Source organism: Balaenoptera musculus, chromosome 14 (genome assembly GCF_009873245.2).
Source record: "Balaenoptera musculus isolate JJ_BM4_2016_0621 chromosome 14, mBalMus1.pri.v3, whole genome shotgun sequence".
Classification (NCBI taxonomy): domain Eukaryota; kingdom Metazoa; phylum Chordata; class Mammalia; order Artiodactyla; family Balaenopteridae; genus Balaenoptera; species Balaenoptera musculus.
This window is the reverse complement of record NC_045798.1, coordinates 72,543,428-72,562,337: the sequence shown is the minus strand read 5'-3', so window position 1 is coordinate 72,562,337 and position 18,910 is coordinate 72,543,428. Positions and strand designations below refer to the sequence as shown.

At 40.3% G+C, this 18,910-nt stretch overlaps 1 protein-coding gene across 4 annotated transcripts in view; it reads right to left on the bottom strand.

The window, feature by feature from the left end:
* WDR7 (WD repeat domain 7) overlaps positions 1-18,910 on the bottom strand; it is a 354,664-nt gene that overhangs the window by 101,116 nt on the left and 234,638 nt on the right. For all 4 annotated transcript variants that reach the window (XM_036874819.1, XM_036874818.1, XM_036874817.1 and 1 more), the window contains one exon: positions 10,769-10,955. In XM_036874819.1, coding sequence (XP_036730714.1) covers positions 10,769-10,955 — 187 coding nt within the window. The remainder of the gene's footprint in view (positions 1-10,768; positions 10,956-18,910) is intronic.

Below are 18,910 nucleotides of genomic sequence, written 5' to 3'. Positions count from 1 at the left end.
CAGTGAGAGATCCATTATAGCTTCTCTCGCTAGTTAAATAACCTTGGTATTTAAATATCCATATGAAATTATATTAAGATCTGTCCTGCTCCAATTAAATAATCTTTGTGTTTCATGTGTCAAATGAATTACATTTACTAAAAATTTTCAGGAAGTTTACAAGTATCTCTATAATTGATCTAAGAATCATTATTTTGGGCTTCCCTGGTGGCGCAGTGGTTGAGAATCTGCCTGCTAATGCAGGGGACACGGGTTCGAGCCCTGGTCTGGGAAGATCCCACATGCCGTGGAGCAACTAGGCCCGTGAGCCACAACTGCTGAGCCTGCGCGTCTGGAGCCTGTGCTCCTCAACAAGAGAGGCCGCGATAGTGAGAGGCCCGTGCACCGCGATGAAGAGTGGCCCCCCCTTGCCGCAACTAGAGAAAGCCCTCGCACAGAAACGAAGACCCAACACAGCCAAAAATAAATAAATAAATAAATAGATAGATAGATAAATAAATAAATTTAAAAAAAAAAAAAAGAATCATTATTTTAACTTTTAGTTAAAAAATAAGGAGGCATCACATAGGCATTCCCATCATTCTTAAAAGGTAAATTGATTACAGAAAATTGTAATCTTTCTTTGTGACTTTTACATTGCTCAGTCTCTGTCTGTTCATATAACTGTCTCTACTCTTTCTCAAACTGAGGGTAGACACAAAGTGGGAACTCAGAGGAGAAGACGATGGAGAGCTTTCCTTTCATGTTTACCACAAAAAAGGCAGAAGTGAGCTGAGAGAACAAACACGCATATTGAGCAATAAACAGAAGGGATGCATTGGTGGGCGCATCACCCCCATGGAAGGTCCTGACGCCTTCGGGACCCAGCGGGGGCTGGACGGAGATGCCCATCAGAACAGCAGTTTCTTTTCTGGATTAAACTTTATTATTGAGAATTCAGGAAAAGAAATGTTTACTATGTGAGTAGTGCTGGGCTAGACTGCTTAAAAAATTATTGTAAAGTTTTAGATCATTAGTAAGCTAAGTTTTAAAAAAATTCAAAAGCTAAAGTTTTCAGATACTCTATGATGTTTCCTGTCATCAGTGTGGATGAATAGATGTTGATAATATTGAAAGCCTGAAACAGACAAAAATGGTATGTTAATTGAATAATTCTGAACAAACCTAAATCAACTTTCCTAAGATCAGTAAAATCACAGGATGTTGAAGTTGGAAAGATCCCCTAGGCAACATCCCTGCCAAGCAGTCAGCCAGGGAGAAAGGGTGGCTATTTCCAGGGCGGCCCTCCCCACAAGTGGGAGGCATGAGAGGAGGAAAAAGAAGTGGACGGGACCCATAGGTAGAGGGTTGAAGTGGAGCTTCCCTGCGCTACATCGTGTCCTCTTGCATCTGCCCAGAACATCCCTATGAGGTGGTGATATCAGCATTTTACGAGGGAGAAATCAGGTCCAGAGAAGTTCAGTGAGGAGCCAAGGTAGCAGCGTAATGTCTTTCAGGAGAGCCAACCTCTGGAGAAAATAAAGGGGGAGGGGCTGGACGATACTGTGATTAATTGGATGAATGAATTGCTAACATGACTAAACTCAGCACTTTTGGATGACTGGCTAGACTGCATCCCTGAGAGAGCTTTCTAGTGGTATGTTGTAACACCTGGACCTCCGCTCTGTTTTATTCAGTATCAACAGTGGATTGAATGAAGATACAGGATGCACAGTTATCAACTGGTATGGAGATAAAGTTGTAACAGAGAGCAACTGTACTAAATAGCAGAACTGGAAATCAAAAACCCTCAAAAAGATCAAATTCAGCTAAAGAAAGAAGTCTTACATGTGGGTACCGATGACCAACTTTACAGGTAGGTATAGGACAGGCGATGGCCGAGCTTATGAAACAGACCTGAGGGTTGTTGTACTTGAAACTTACATCCGTATGTTGGTGACGTGGTTACCTGCAGGGCCAGGCTGAATCAAGGGAAATAACAGGGATAGAGAAGATGTTGCCCCTGCTGCCCTTCCTGGCTCTGGGTGCCCTCCCCATGGATGTACTGCTCGCTAAGAGATGGGGCCTGGCTTCCACAGGACAGGCGTTACAGCATCCTCCTGGAGTCCGTGTAAGTCCTGCCCATTCCCAGCTGTGCTGTCGTGACCTCTTGCAGTTGGAAAGCAGAGTTTTATTCACATAAACAGGATCCTTGCAAACTCACCGCCCACCTCTAAGTCCTCTCTTCCACCCCGTCTCTGTTCCTTGATGGAGGAGAAAAGTTTAGTGGGATGCTAAAAAGGGGCCAAGGGAGGCGAGGCAGAGGGGAGAAAGAGAGAGAAAGAAAGAATAAATACACATGGATATGCACATGTGTGTGTGCACCTGAGGGTGGGGGAGGTCAGCTGACAGACTTCCAAGGCTCACACCACAGTGACAAGTGGATATTGTCCCCCTGCCCTTATGCTGTGCCCTGTGGCCACCCTAGACTGAATAAGCACAATGTCAGTAAAACGGTTATATTAAAATACCAACTTCACCAGGTTGATGAGAAGATTAAATGAGATAACAAATGCAAAAACATCTAGCCCTGCATCTGACAATTACAGGTACAATAGGTGCTTCTTCTCAACCAAAGATGCCTCTTACAAATAGAAACAAAGTGAAAAGAAAATGAGATCAATGAATGGCAGGTCACTAGTTTCGAGTTAAAGGCTTAGTCACACATTACCCTTCCTCCTCAGCAAATGACCTTGTGAATTTGGGGAAATTGGCAAACTTCTTACAGGAAGAAAAGTGATAAAGTGGGGGTAATGGGGAAGGAAGTGAACCAAAGACATAGAAAAGTGCTGCCCATTGGATTCCAGCTGTTGGGAAGCTGGACCACCCAACAATCTGTAGAGGCACCAACGTGTGCATTTGAGTGATTCCTGTCATCAGTGTCTGGCAGTCTGAGGGCAGGACTTCAGAATGTGGATGCAGCTCTTGCTCTGAGGTCAGGGCTCTGCAGTGACCGTCAGAGCATCCACAGTGCACAAGCGGGTGGGCTGTGAGTGTGAGAACAGAAAGGAGTCGCCCAGGCAACGGGGGCAGAAGAGAAACCTTGTCTCTCCTGTCTACAGCCTCTTCAATGCACCCTTGCCAGAGTAATCTTCCCAAAGCATCAACTTTATTTCATGGTTAACCTGCTTAAAAACTGCACTGGGTCCTAGTGCTTAGAAAAATCTTAAAGTCCTTGGCTGGAGATTCCAGGCCCTCCATAATCTTCTTTTGCTAATTTGTAACTCAGTCATTTCCACGCCCATGCTCCCAAGGCCAGACTAATTTCAAAGCTGGTCCCTAAAATTTGATTCCTTTTTTAATCGTAGTATTTTGCTAATGCTTCTCCACTACCCCTTTCCCCACTAGCACACTCTCCTCCCTCCCCTCTGTTCAATTCTTGAGGAAGCCCATGTGGTATTCTGCAATTGCTACAGCACTCAATTACTATCTATTGAAACAAAAATAACCAATGACAAAACCTGTTCATTCCGGGCCTTTAGCACTGACTCTCATTCTGAATTAGTTTTATACTGTGAACCAATAGACAGATTAGGACCATGCCTTCTAATCCTGTGTATCACCCCCTACCCCCTGCAATGTGCCTAGTACAGCCCTTGGACATAGTGGTAGCTCAATAGTTAAATGAAGGTAAATGAAGTTACCTGGCAAATTCAGCAGGAAAAAAAAAAAAATCACTTAAGCCAGTTATTCGACTGAATTGACCAAGAAATGAAGTCAAAGTAATTGATCTGGTGGTCCCAACAGACAAAGTCTAATTCTGCATGTAGTTATCTTGAAAGTCAAAAGTGCACTGGGTGTGTGATATATTTTAATGTGCGATTCTAACTGAACAAGGAAGGATCATACTATCAGAGGCTTGAAATTAAAGGGGATGTCTGCCTTATTCTGCAATCTGTATGTAAACACAGAACTCACTCTTTTCACCTGATCCTGCTTATCTGGCTGTTATGTAGATCATTTGTTACATAGGTTTATAGGGTGGGTCTTTGTTTCAGTCTTTATTCTGAAAAATATGATATGACACACTCTCTGTTTTACTCAGCATTTCAGTATACACATCCAATACGAAATGCCAGAGATGATAGATATTATAAATAAAAACCATGAATAGAAAAATTGTCCACTCAGGCCAAGCTCAATCCTTACTTGACTGCTCATTTAATCCTGTTCTAACCCTTACTCCATGGCAGTAAAAGCTTTTTAAAACTTACATGTAAGACCACCTCAGTTAAATGTCACTGTCTACAATTGTCAGACTTCACCCATCTGTCAAATTATGGAATGCCGTAAGGGAATATTCGGCAGGCGGGGGCGGGAAACACAACTTTCATAGAATAACCTGCAAATCATAGTCAACACGATTATGGACTGAATGCTTGTGTCTCCCTAAAATTCATATGTTGAAGCCCTAAGCCTTAATGTGATGGTATATGGAGACAGGCCTCTAGGAGATAATTAGAGTTAGATAAGGCCATGAAGGTGGGGCCCTTGTGATGGGATTAGTGCCCTTATGAGAGACACCAGAGAGCTTGCTCTACCTCTCTCTTCCAATCTTGGTCACAAAGAAGTCAAGTCAGGACACAGCAAGACAGCGGAGCCTACAAGCCACGAGAACAGACCTCAGAATGAGGTCTTACCAGCACCTTGACCTTGAACTTCCCAGCCTCCAGGACTGTGAAAAATAAATGTCTGTTGTTTAAGTAGCCCAGTCTGTGGTGCTTTGTTATGGCAGCCCAAGTGAACTAAGACAAACAGTAACAGGGCATTGGAAACACTCCCCATCTAAAACAAAGACTAAAATTATTTTGAAAATACATAATTATGTATCATCTGGGAATTCCATTCTACCCCTCCCTGGTAAAATAGGTGTGTTAACAATTGTCTTTAATGTAATAGGGAATCAGCAATTCCTCTTTGTCATGTGGGACCTAAATCTGATAAGTCACAGGTGGCATTAATTTCCTAAACTCAAAGGTGGCAATTCCTCCAAGTGCATATCTTTTAGACCTATTTCCTATATATTGTATACATTTACAATGAATAAAATGTATGCCAACATGATTTAGTTAAATGGTTTCCTCCAATTATAAACTTTCTATTAAAAATAAATGTCATGTGAATAGGAAAAATAATTTAAATATTGAAGCCTAAAGCACCTTAGTGTTTGTATGATGTGATCTTTACTCTCTGGCTCTCAAATCTAAAAAATATGATTGAGATCTGAGTTAAAATGTCAATTCTTTTTCCTCCAACTCTATTTTATATTGTCCAGAAAGACTCTTTCCAACATATAAGGCTTATCTATGTTATCAGAGCATGTGTGGTTTCCAATGACTGTATGTTTCTCCCTTAAAGTTTGGCAACTGTGAATATTCCAGAAAAGCAATGGACTTTGTGTAGTTCATCCACATCCCTCAGTCACAGCAGTATGAGGTGAGAGTCTGGCACCTTCAGCAGCTGGGCTGGCCCTGCTCTGCTGTTCTCTTTCAGAGTAAAGGTCTGCAACATGAACTAGGAAAATGGAATCAGAATCACAGACCACAACACGTACAAAAGCACAAGGATTCTTCTGTACTTTTACATAAAAAAAAAAGTAGGATTTTCTACTGTTTCTAACACTTTATCCATATGTCCATAACCATGCTGATCTAAAAAACCATGGATTTTTAAAAAAGATAATACTGCATACATTTCTATTATTTTCACAATCAGCTGGGGATGACTTAACCTATGATTTCAATGAAGTGCAGCCTTCCATTTTCAATTAAACAGTCCATCATGAATAAACAGCCCATAATCATTAACCTAAAAATTCCTCACATAAAATTCTACCTGTGGATCTCTCATTATATAAAGGGTGACATAACCATGTGGTATGGAAGCAGCAAAATGGGAGTCAGGAGACCTAAGTGATAGTCTTAGCTCTCACAGGACTAGTGTAACCTCAGACAAGTTGTTTAATCACTACAACTTATTTTTACTTAATAGCATATTAAGGGCACTGGATTGCATGCTGTTGAAGAAGATTTTTGTCTCTAAAATTCTAGGACTTTATTAAATGTTTATTGCAAATAACAATGCAAATCATATAACAGGTGTTTGAACACATAAGAATAAACACATAGTATCGAAACATGGCCCAAGCTGTCAAGGAGTTTACTGATATTTAAATGGGTTTCTAATTTCCAGAAGGCACAAAATTCTTGATGAAAATGATTTCATTAAATAGATTTTAAAAATCTAAAAATTCTGAGTTGACCTCTTTTAGGTCCTTTTAATAGGTTGTTTTGTATTTAGTACTCTGTTGGTCTTTAATTCTCTGGGTATAAGATTTCAAATGCAAGATGGCACAGGGGTGGGAGCATGGCTTTTGGTGTCAGTAAGACCTGGGTTTGAACCTCACCTTTTCCTGGACAAGAGAAAGCACCTGTCTCAGATTTGTTTTATAATCTTTTATAGTCATTTTTACACTCTTTTAATAAAGAAAAAGGTAAAACCAATTCTCTCTTTGAACCCAATTCTATTCCCCAGAGATAATGAGTAAGGCAATTATGTTCAAGTTTTTGATGGGAGCATCCCAGGGTTTAATTTCTGCAAGAAATTCATAAATAAAATTAGCTAAAAACAATGTTTACTTTCATGTCCCTATGTGTGCAGCTGCTCCTCAGACTCTTTGGGGCGTGCCTGGGCTTTCCCCATCTGTCCTTTCGCACGTCGTAGTTATTCTTCCCCACCTCTCCTCACAATCATTCAAAAGAAAGATTCAAATGAAATTCTCCCTTGGGTACTGTTTGGGTACCCCCCTGTGATTCATCTGCCATGCTCTGAATCTCCATACCTTTTACTCTCCTTCTTTCCTGTAAGATCTTATCTTTCCTGTAAGACTGCAAGTCACGTGAAGGGTCTTTGTTTCATGAAAGTTTGTGACTACATATAGTACCTAACACTGTCCCTTCCACATATTAGCTACTCAATAGATGCTTGCTTAGTTAATAAACATAGTTTAAAATTGGGCAAAATGTTTGAAAACACTGGAAAACAGCTGGTTTTATTTTGATTCCAAAGATGTAAAATTCTAAGTCATATTTCTAAAATAAAAACATTATTAATTCTGGGAAAATGCTCTATTAGTCTTGAGCCATGTACAGTTTTTCAGGAGGCCTCTCAGGAGTCATCTCTGACAGAGGATGTCAACACAGGGGAGAGAGGGAAAGAGAGAAACTCTGCTATCACATGTATTCCTCAGAACTAGAGAGCAACCTGAGCGAGCTGCCCTGCCTTGAACCCCCTCCTTCATAAACTCACAAGAACTGAAATAAAGAAGGAAACACTGCTTATGTTTTTTTCCTTTTAAAAAGCACAAGCCTAACATAAAAGCTTCTTCATAAAGCAAGCTTAAGACCACAGTCAGGAGCAAGGCGGCCAAGCGGTGCTATTGTGTGCACAGGGAATCAGGCACAGAAGGGCGGCCCCGCAGGCACCACGAGGGTAAGATCCACAGTCACCCTGCTTCTCTATTTCGCCCCATCTCAGTCCTTCTGCAGCCTGTACCAAGTGTGTCGTGGATGTAACGGGTCATTTTCAATCTAAATCTTGTTATAGATTAATCAGCAAACATTTTCTTGCTTATTATACAATTTATCATGATGAAAATTACATTGGACTCCTCAAGGCTACACGCTGATACATTCATTTATTCAGAGCTGGGTGTAGAGAGTTATACTAATCTTCATGACAGAAAAGGATGTAATAGCAAGATTTAAATTACCTACTGAAAGCTAAAGTATTGGTGTCTGTGGACATACTCCATGTAGATAAAACACAGCACATCTTTATGTTTGCTGATATAAGCTTCATGTGAACTTATTTAAACACAAAATAAAACAAAATATTAGATGGTTAGTCTAAAATAGAAACCCATTACTTCTCCCAGGCAACAAAATAAGACTGCGTACTATTGAAACTGTGTTTGATCAGATTTGAAAATAGGCTATAAAATTAGGTCAAAGTAAAATTCTGGACAATCAAAAATATTAAAGGCTTCTCAAGGTAATCAGGAGAGCTGAGGTAAAAGAAGCCACTCTGTTGACTCCTTGGAGCATGTCCATGGCAGTTGCAGCCAAGGGGAGGGTAAAAGGTTGAAAATACGTTCCAGGCTTTGCACAAAGGCCAGCTGCCTCTTACGACTGCTGCCAACTCATGGGCTCACATTCCCTCCTAATCCTTTAAGTCAATTGAGAACCTTCAGGTCACCTGTATCCATCCAGAAACTATCCTGATTGTCACTATGTGGAAGTGTTTATTCTAGAAACGGGCATCTCTTCCATCTGTTGAACACTAGGACAATGACAATGGCATCACCATCCATACCCCCCCCCCATATAGGTAACATCCATTCAATCTCTTAACATGTGCTAAGTGCTCTTCTAAGCACCTGGCAAATATAAACTCACTTAACATCAGTCTTATGAAGTAGGTATTCAATTAGCCCCAACTTGTAAATGGAACTGAGGTGAGAGGTGAAGTAATTTACTGAAGGGTGTATAGCTAGGGAGACACAGAAGTGAAGTTTAGGAAGCGTGGCAGTATGAAGCAGGTGAAGGGGGAGGACAGCTGCTTAGGTTTGAAACGAATACCCTTCCCCTACCAGTCAATCTTGGGACTTTGGGCTGGGGGTGCCCAATCTGTGGACAAAGTCACAGCATTCTAGTCTAGCCTTCAGTTGTTTTTCTGGTCTCCACTTCTGAGCATAGAGCAGCAGCAGAAAGATGACAGGCCCAAAGCACGCTAGAATATAAGGCAACTGTGGTATATGAGAGAGGCAACCATGAAGAAAAGGGCAGAGAACTCTAGTTTTTTAAAAGGCTAGCAATGATAAGCATGAAATGCCATTCACTGAAAAAATCAAAGAGGTGATAACACTTACAGGCAGACCTCAAAGATACTGTAGGTTCGGTTCCAGAGCAACGCAATAAAGCGAGTATCACAATAAAGCGATGCACACGAATTTTTTAGCTTCCCAGTAAACATATAAAAAGTATGTGTATACTATACTGTAGTCTATTAAGTGTGCAATATCATTAAGTATTTTTACAATGTACATACCTTAATTAAAAAATACTTTCTTGCTAAAAAAGGCACAATAGTTACAAAAATGACATCAAAGATCACTGACTACAGATAACCATAACAAATACAGTAATAAAAAAGTTTGAAATATTGCTAGAATTACAAAAATGAGACACAGAGTCATGAATGAGCAAATGCTGTTGGAAAAATGGTGCCAACAGACTTGTTCTATGCAGGGTTACCATAACCTTTGATTTGTAAAAAAAAAATCACAGCATCTGCGAAACGCAATAAAGTGAAGGACAGTAAAACGAGGTCTGCCTGTACATTGAGAGAGGCATCATGGGACAGTTCCAGAATTCCTACCACTAGGAATTCACCCTCGCTAGGATGATTATACGAAAAAAGCAACAACAAAACCAGAAGATAAATGTTGGCGAGGATGCAGACAATTCCTACATTGCTGGTAGGAATATAAAATGGTGCAGCTGCTGTGGAAAACAGTTTGGTGGTTCCTCAATAGGTTAAACACAGAATTACCACATGACCCAGCAATTCCACTTTTAGGTATCTGCCTAAGAGAAATGAAAACCAGGTGTTCAAACAAAGTGGAAACAACCCACATGTCCATCAACAGATGAATAGGTAAATAAAATGTGGTATATCCATAGAATGGAATATTGTTCAACTATAAAGAGAAACAAGGTACTGAAAAATGCTGCAACATGAAGGAAACTTGGAATCATTATGCTAAGTGAAAGAAGTCAGACACAAAAGGCCACATACTGTATAATTCCATTTATATGAAATATTCAGAATAGGCAAATTCACAGAGACAGAAAGCAGATTATTGATTGTCAGGGGACAGTGGGAGGGGAGAATGGAAAGGGACTGCTCAATGGGTATGGAGTTGCCGTTTGGTGTGACTGCTGCTGGGAACTAGGTAGTGGTGATGGCTGCATAACTGTGAATGCAGAGAACGCTGCTGAATTGCATCCTTTAACAGGGATACAGTAGTAAATTTCCTGTTAGATGTGTATTATACCATCAATACAAAACAAGACAAAACAAAAAAGACTCCCTCCAGGAATCAGGAGGCTGGGTTCTCAAGTCAATACTAACCTCTATCACCAGCCCCAGTTTCATTTTAGGAACTGCCTTGGGTCCTCTTCCTATTCCTCTACTCTCATCCCTGCCTCCCTGGACCACTGCAACCTCCTTATGGCTGATCCTCTGCTGTGTGCAAATGAAACCTCAATAAAGCTGGTTTAAAAATTAACATGAGCGCAAAGGAGTAATTCCCCAAACTGGCCAGGTATTGTATCAGTAAAACATTTTTGAGCAACTATATATATCATTTTCCTTATATGTGATATGTTTATATTATTATTAGTTGACAATATCTCAAGGCACAATAAACATATATTTAAAACTATGCCATGGATAAATCATTCATTGGCTCAAAGCTAAATCCCAATTGTGTTAAAATGACAGAAACATATCTCCCTTTCATTGTCTATTTCCAAAATTTCATGTATTGAGATATTTGTCTATTTTTTTCTCCATATGCAATTTATAAAGAGTAATCAATGACCTCTACTAAAACCAAACCAAACCAAACCAATAAAAGCCAAATGAACTGAAATGGAGCGTGTACTTGGCAAGTTGTTTCTCGGCATCAGCACAAAGTTCAAGAAGCCCCATCAGGACAGCAGACACATCCATGTAAGGCTCCCAAACTGTGAAACCACGTCCAATCAGATCAATGGCTGTTCTTCGGATCGTACTGTGTGGAGGAAGTTTGGGGCTTGGTGGCTGCAGCAGAAGAAATGTCAGTGCCTTACCTAAAATTACAAAATAAAAGGCAGAGCAATAAAGTAATTTTACTTTTGTGATGTTTTCTTTGAAGCATATTTTCAAAATATAAACCACTTTGGATTTACTTTAACTGACAAGGGGTTTTGAATAGTAAGACTATAAAAAGATCTCAAGTTTACAGCTTGTTTAGCCATGTACTTTAAAGAGATAAATTAGGCTACAATATTTTATACCATATTCTAAAGTGTTGTAATTACATAATAACTATCTTTAAATAAGTATATATAATTTCAAAACATAATAGTGATTCTAAACTTCCAAACAATGTTTCTCCCTACTCAGCATTCTGCAAAATGAAGATGCTTTCAAATAATGTAAGATGGTATTTTTTCATCTTTCTTCTGCACCTAACAGAATTCATACGCGAAATGCTTCATCAATAACACTTCTCATCACAGGCAATGATTATCAACAGGGATGAGGGATGGAGAAGGTAGAATGTGTAGTTTTTAAAAGTCTCCACTCCACCCCGCCACTGCCCCAGACAAGCATATTTGTTCCTCCACATTCTGGTGTACCAATAGCAGACAATGACGTCAAGTACGTGGTAAATTCTTCACATAAGTTTGTTATGCAATTTTAAAAATAGCTCAATATTACTTCTAAATATGATGAAATGATCTAGATTTTAATTAATATGTATTCCTTTATGTTGAAGATCAAGCTAACCGTTTGTATACCTAAGCCAATGGTCATTAAGCTACAAAAGCTCATCTACTTCCAAAGGCATTTTGACATTAAAAAAAACCAAAACACCAGGGATTGTGAAGAACAAATTGCAACTTAGAAGAGGGTTTTTTGTTTGTTTGTTTGTTGAGGGGAAGAAACAAAACAGTTTATAAATCATACTATTGTATAGCATACTAGTTAAAGGGAACAGAGGCTTCAGATTCAAGACAGAGTATTAACTGATTTTATAACTTACTAGGGGGCAGGCTTAGGAAGATACTCAGTGAGCCTCAGCTTCCTTGTCTGTAAAATGGGGATAATAATAGCTATCACTCATGAAGGGCCAGAGTGTTAAATGAATTAAACAATGAAGTGTACTGCCAAGTGCCCTCACTGGCATGTGTTCAGTGAAGGGCAGTCAGGGCTCATTCTGAATAACATGTTGAACTTGTCTGTTTTTAAAATTGAGAACATGGCATATAAACTTTAATTTAATTCACTCAACAAATAAAAGCATTTACTCACTGGCTATGCTATAGCCAATTGTTAAGTGAGAATGGATTGAAATGGGGGTGAAGAGAAAGATATTGTAAAGCTGAGACAAGTCTGTGAACGCACTCTCTATACAGTGGTTCTGAATTTCTTCTCAGTCATAGAATCCTTAAAGATTCTAATAGAATGTTTTTAGAAGATAAAAAAAATAAAAAGAATCTGTTGAAAGCCATCAGTCCTTTCCTCAGGAAACTATATACACAAACATATCCATCAAATTCTGCAGAAAGATTTCAAGGAGGCCACGGACCTTGGGTTAACAACTCCTGCCGTAAACGAAAAAGGTACACAGATATGGAAAGCCTCCTTGAGAAAAACATCTAGAAATTCATACTTCATTCATACATGTATTTGAAAATTTTACTCTCATACTTAGCTATGTAAATATAATATGTAAAGCTCCAAGTTTTGTGGATCATAAAAATATAAACCCCTTGAAAAAAAGAGATCCAATGCTCTATTTTCTGCCAGTACCTATGTGTCTCTTATCACAAGTTATCTTTAAATATAAGCATTTTGGTGCCTTTCCCTTCTCCTCAGCAAGTCTGTTAGCTCCTTGAGGGTAGGAAGTATGTTTCATATAACTCTGCATCTCCCAAACCACCAAGCACAATGCTTTGCACACATTATGGACCTAAAATGGATAACAGACCTGCCTTTACTGCATGTACACTTCTAACGCAGCTCCTGGCCCCAGTTTGCCAGAAAGATATTTCAAACTGTCAAGAATATCTACCACTTTCCTGTTATTCTTGACATCTAGGAAGTCGTATGACTCCATATAATATAAGTGCTCTGCAATATGGACCAAGGTGATGAAAAAGCTAAAATTAAGACAATGATAGCACTTCTCTATTAACAGAAAAAAATCTCATGACAGAATTGTATGAATTTTAAGTTTTATCTCTCAGAACTTTTCTTAAACCTTAGGTACCCAATAAAGGTTGTATTTTAACCTCTTCAAGATGGAATCTAACTTTGTACAAAGGCACATAGTTACTTATTTTATGTAAGTGCCCCACTACTGCACAATCGGGGAATATTGCCTCACTGAGTAACCAAGGTGGAGAAGGATGCTACCACCTGCCATCATGATTGAGTCCTTCGTAAAAGACTCTCCTGGTGGCAGTATTAAGAAGTTCAACAAATTGGCCTGATATTCACTCAAGACTTTCCACAATTTGGTCCCAAACTTTCCATCCAAAGATTCATTGAGGAACTGTTTACAGAGTATTGTTATATTGATATTATACTAAATGCTGGGGAAACAAAACAGAACAATACTCAGTTCTTTCCCTCAAGAAAATTCACTGTAGCTCAGGATATAGGTGAGCAAACAGGTAATTTGAATATATTATGAGGAGTGTTAGAACATTTATAAGCACAAGGTATCAAGACAGAACCTAAAAGGGGCGCTTAACCCAATCTTAGGGATATAAGAAGGCTTCCAGGGAAAGGTGACCTCTATACAAAAACCTAAAGACTAAGTAAAACTTTGTCACTCACAGGAGAGGAGTATGGAAAGAAAACATTCTAGGCAGAGAGAATAGCATGTCTAAAGTCCAGCAGATGAGAGAGAACACTACCAGACCAAGGGATTACACATAGTTCAATATGGCTGGAAAGTTCGTCGGTGGAAAGAGAAGGGGTTGGGGCGATGGACAAGAGGGAAGAGGACGAGGTGGATGAAACGTAACAGTGAGACACGTGGCAGGACAGGTCATTAGCACCTGATCACAAAGGGCCTTATATGCCATGCTAAGAGTTTGTTCATTCTGGTGACAATGGGGAACGATTGGAAAGTTTTAAGCAAATGAGGGGTTTGATGAGATTTTCATTTTAGAAAGATCAACATTTAGGCTGTCGTGATTAGAAAGGGGCAAGACCAACGGGACCTTCAAGATGGAGGAGTTAAGACGTGGAGATCACCTTCTTCCCCACAAATACATCAAAAACACATCTACACGTGGAACAACTCCTACAGAACACCCACTGAACGCTGGCAGAAGACCTCAGACCTCCCAAAAGGCAAGAAACTCCCCACATACCTGGGTATAGCAAAAGAAAAAAGAAAAAACAGAGATAAAAGAATAGGGACGGGACCTGCACCAGTGGGAGGGAGCTGTAAAGGAGGAAAGGTTTCCACACACTAGGAGCCCCTTCGTGGGCAGAGACTGTGGGTGGCAGAGGGGGGAAGCTTCGGAGCCACGGAGGAGAGCGCAGCCACAGGGGTGCGGAGGGCAAAGCGGAGAGACTCCCGCACAGAGGATCGGCGCCGAGCAGCACTCACCAGCCCGAGAGGCTTGTCTGCTCAGCTGCCGGGGTGGGCGGGGGCTGGGAGCTGAGGCTCGGGCTTCGGTCCGATCGCAGGGAGAGGACCGGGTTTGGCTGCGGGAACACAGCCTGAAGGGGTTAGTGCACCATAGCTAGCCAGGAGGGAGTCTGGGAAAAGGTCTGGACCTGCCAAAGAGGCAAGAAACCATTGTTTCAGGGTGCGCGAGAGGGGGGGATTCAGAGCACTGCCTAAACGAGCTACAGAGACGGGCACGAGCTGCGGCTACCAGCGTGGACCCCAGAGACGGGCATGAAATGCTAAGGCTGCTACTGCAGCCACCAAGAAGCCTGTGTGCGAGCACAGGTCACTATCCACACCTCCCCTCCCAGGAGCCTGTGCAGCCTGCCACTGCCAGGGTCCCGTGATCCAGGGACAACTTCCCCGGGAGAACACACGGCGCCTCGGGCTGGTGCAACTTTATGCTGGCCACTGCCGCCACAGGCTTGCCCCGCATCCGTACACCTTCCTCCCCCACCCCCCAACCACGGCCTGAGTGAGCCAGAGCCCCCTAATAAGCTGCCACTCTAACCACATCCTGTCTGGGTGGGGAACAGATGCCAGAGGGTGACCTACATGCAGAGGCAGGGCCAAACCCGAAGCTGAACCCCAGGAGCTGTGCAAACAAGGAAGAGAAAGGGAAATCTCTCCCAGCAGGCTCAGGAGCAGCGGATTAAAACTCCACAATCAACTTGATGTACCCTGCACCTGTGGAATACCTGAATAGACAACGAATCATCCCAAAATCGTGGCGGTGGACTTTGGGAGCAATTGTAGACTTGGGGTTTGCTGTCTGCAACTGATTTGTTTCTGATTTTTATGTTTGTCTTAGTTTAATCTTTAGCACTTGTTATCATTGGTGGATTTGTTTATTGGTTTGGTTGCTCTCTTCTTTTTTTATAATTATTATTATTTTTATTTTAATAACTTTTATATTAAAAACTTTAAAAAAATTTATTATTATTCTTTTTCTTTCCTTTTTCCTCCCTTTTCTTCTGAGCTGTGTGGCTGACAGGATCTTGGTGCCCAGGCCTGAGACTCTGAGGTGGGAAAGTCGAGTTCAGGACATTGGACCAACAGAGACCTCCTGGTCCCACGTAATATCAATCGGTGAGAGCTCTCCCAGAGATCTCCGCCTCAAAGTTAAGACCCAGCTCCACCCAACAGCCAGCAAAATCCAGTGCCGGATGCCCCATGCCAAACAACTAGCAAGACAGAAACACAACTGCACCCATTAGCAGAGAGGCTGCCTAAAATCATACTAGGTTCACAGACATCCCAAAACACACCACCAGATGTGGCCCTGCCCATCAGAAAGAAAAGATCCAGCCCCACCGACCAGAACACAGGCACCAGTCCCCTCCACCAGGAAGCCTACACAAGCCACTGAACCAACCTCACCCACTGGGGGCAGACACCAAAAACAATGGGAACTACAAACCTGCAGCCTGAGAAAAGGAGACCCAAAACACAGTAAGTTAAACAAAATGAGAAGACAGAGAAATATGCAGCAGATGAAGGAGCAAGGTAAAAACCCACCAGACCTAACAAATGAAGAGGAAATAGGCAGTCTACCTGAAAAAGAATCCAGAGTAATGATAGTAAAGATGATCCAAAATCTTGGAAATAGAATGGAGAAAATAAAAGAAACTTTTAACAAGGACCTAGAAGAACTAAAGAGCAAACAAACAATGATGAACAACACAATAAATGAAATGAAAAATTCTCTAGAAGGAATCAATAGCAGAATAACTGAGGCAGAAGAACGGATAAGTGACCTGGAAGATAAAATAGTGGAAATAACTACCACAGAGCAGAATAAAGAAAAAAGAATGAAAACAATTGAGGACAGTCTCAGAGACCTCTGGGACAACATTAAACACACCAACAATCGAATTATAGGGGTCCCAGAAGAAGAAGAGAAAAAGAAAGGGACTGAGAAAATATTTGAAGAGATTATAGTTGAAAACTTCCCTAACATGGGAAAGGAAATAGTCAATCAAGTCCAGGAAGCACAGAGAGTCCCATATAGGATAAATCCAAGGAGAAACATGCCAAGACACATATTAATCAAACTATCAAAAATTAAATACAAAGAACAAATATTAAAAGCAGCAAGGGAAAAGCAACAAATAACATACAAGGACATCCCCATAAGGTTAACAGCTGATCTTTCAGCAGAAACTCTGCAAGCCAGAAGGGAGTGGCAGGACATATTTAAAGTGATGAAAGGGAAAAACCTACAACCAAGATTACTCTACCCAGCAAGGATCTCATTCAGATTCAACAGAGAAATTAAAACATTTACAGACAAGCAAAAGTTAAGAGAATTCAGCACCACAAAACCAGCTCTACAACAAATGCTAAAGGACCTTCTCTAGGCAGGAAAAACAAGAGAAGGAAAAGACTTACAATAACAAACCCAAAACAATTAAGAAAATGGTAATAGACACATCAATTCATCGATAACTACCTTAAATGTAAAGGGATTAAATGCTCCAACCAAAGGACACAGACCGGCTGAATGGATGCAAAAACAAGACCCATACTTATGCTGTCTACAAGAGACCCAATTCAGACCTAGGGACACATACAGACTGAAAGTGAGGGGATGGAAAAAGATATTCCATGCAAATGGAAATCAAAAGAAAGCTGCAGCAGCAATTCTCATATCAGACAAAATAGACTTTAAAATAAAGCCTATTACAAGAGACAAAGAAGGACACTACATAATGATCAAGGGATCGATCCAAGAAGAAGATATAACAATTGTAAATATTTATGCACCCAACATAGGAACACCTCAATACATAAGGCAAATGCTAACAGCCATAAAAGGGGAAATCGACAGTAACACAATCATAGTAGGGGACTTTAACACCCCATTTTCACCAATGGACAGATCATCCAAAATGAAAATTAAGGAAACACAAGCTTTAAATGACACATTAAACAAGACGGACTTAATTGATATTTATAGGACATTCCATCCAAAAACAGCAGATTACACTTTCTTCTAAATTGCTCATGGAACATTCTCTAGGATAAATCATACCTTGGGTTACAAATCAAGCCTTGGTAAATTTAAGAAAATTGAAATCGTATCAAGTATCTTTTCCGACCACAACGCTATGAGACTAGATATCAATTACAGGAAAAATACTGTAAAAAATACAAATACATGGAGGCTAAACAATACACTACTAAATAACCAAGAGGTCACTGAAGAAATCAAAGAGGAAATCAAAAAATACCTAGAAACAAATGACAATGAAAACACAACGACCCAAAACCTATGGGATGCAGCAAAAGCAGTTCTAAGAGGGAAGTTTATAGCAATACATTCCTACCTCAAGAAACAAGAAATATCTCAAATAAACAACCTAACCTTACACCTAAAGCAATTAGAGTAATAAGGACAAAAAAACCCCAAGGTTAGCAGAAGGAAAGAATTCATAAAGATCAGATCAGAAATAAATGAAAAAGAAATGAAGTAACTGATACCAAAGATCAACAAAACTGAAAGCTGGTTCTTTGAGAAGATAAACAAAATTGATAAACCATTAGCCAGACTCATCAAGAAAAAAAGGGAGAAGACTCAAATCAATAGAATTAGAAATGAAAAAGGAAGAGTAACACCTGACACTGCAAAACTATAAAGGATCACGAGAGATTACTACAAGCAACTATATGCCAATAAAATGGACAGCCTGGAAGAAATGGACAAATTCTTAGAAAAGCACAACCTTCCAAGACTGAACCAGGAAGAAATATAAAATATAAACAGACCAATCACAAGCACTGAAATTGAAACTGTGATTAAAAATCTTCTAACAAACAAAAGCCCAGGACCAGATGGCTGCACAGGCGAATTCTATCAAACATTTAGAGAAGAGCTAACACCTATCCTTCTCAAACTCTTCCAAAATATAGCAGAGGGAGGAACACTCCCAAACACATTCTACGAGGCTACCATCACCCTGATACCGAAACCAGACAAAGATGCCACAAAAAAAGAAAACTACAGGCCAATATCTCTGATGAACATAGATGCAAAAATCCTCAACAAAATACAAGCAAACAGAATCCAACAGCACATTAAAAGGATCATACAGCATGATCAAGTGGGGTTTATCCCAGGAATGCAAGGATTCTTCAATATACAGAAATCAATCAATGTGATAAACCACACTAACAAACTGAAGGATAAAAACCATATGATCATCTCAATAGATGCAGAAAAAGCTTTTGACAAAATTCAACACCCATTTATGACAAAAACCCTCCAGAAAGTAGGCATAGAGGGAACTTACCTCAACATAATAAAGGCCCTATACAGCAAACCCAGAGTGAACATCATTCTCAATG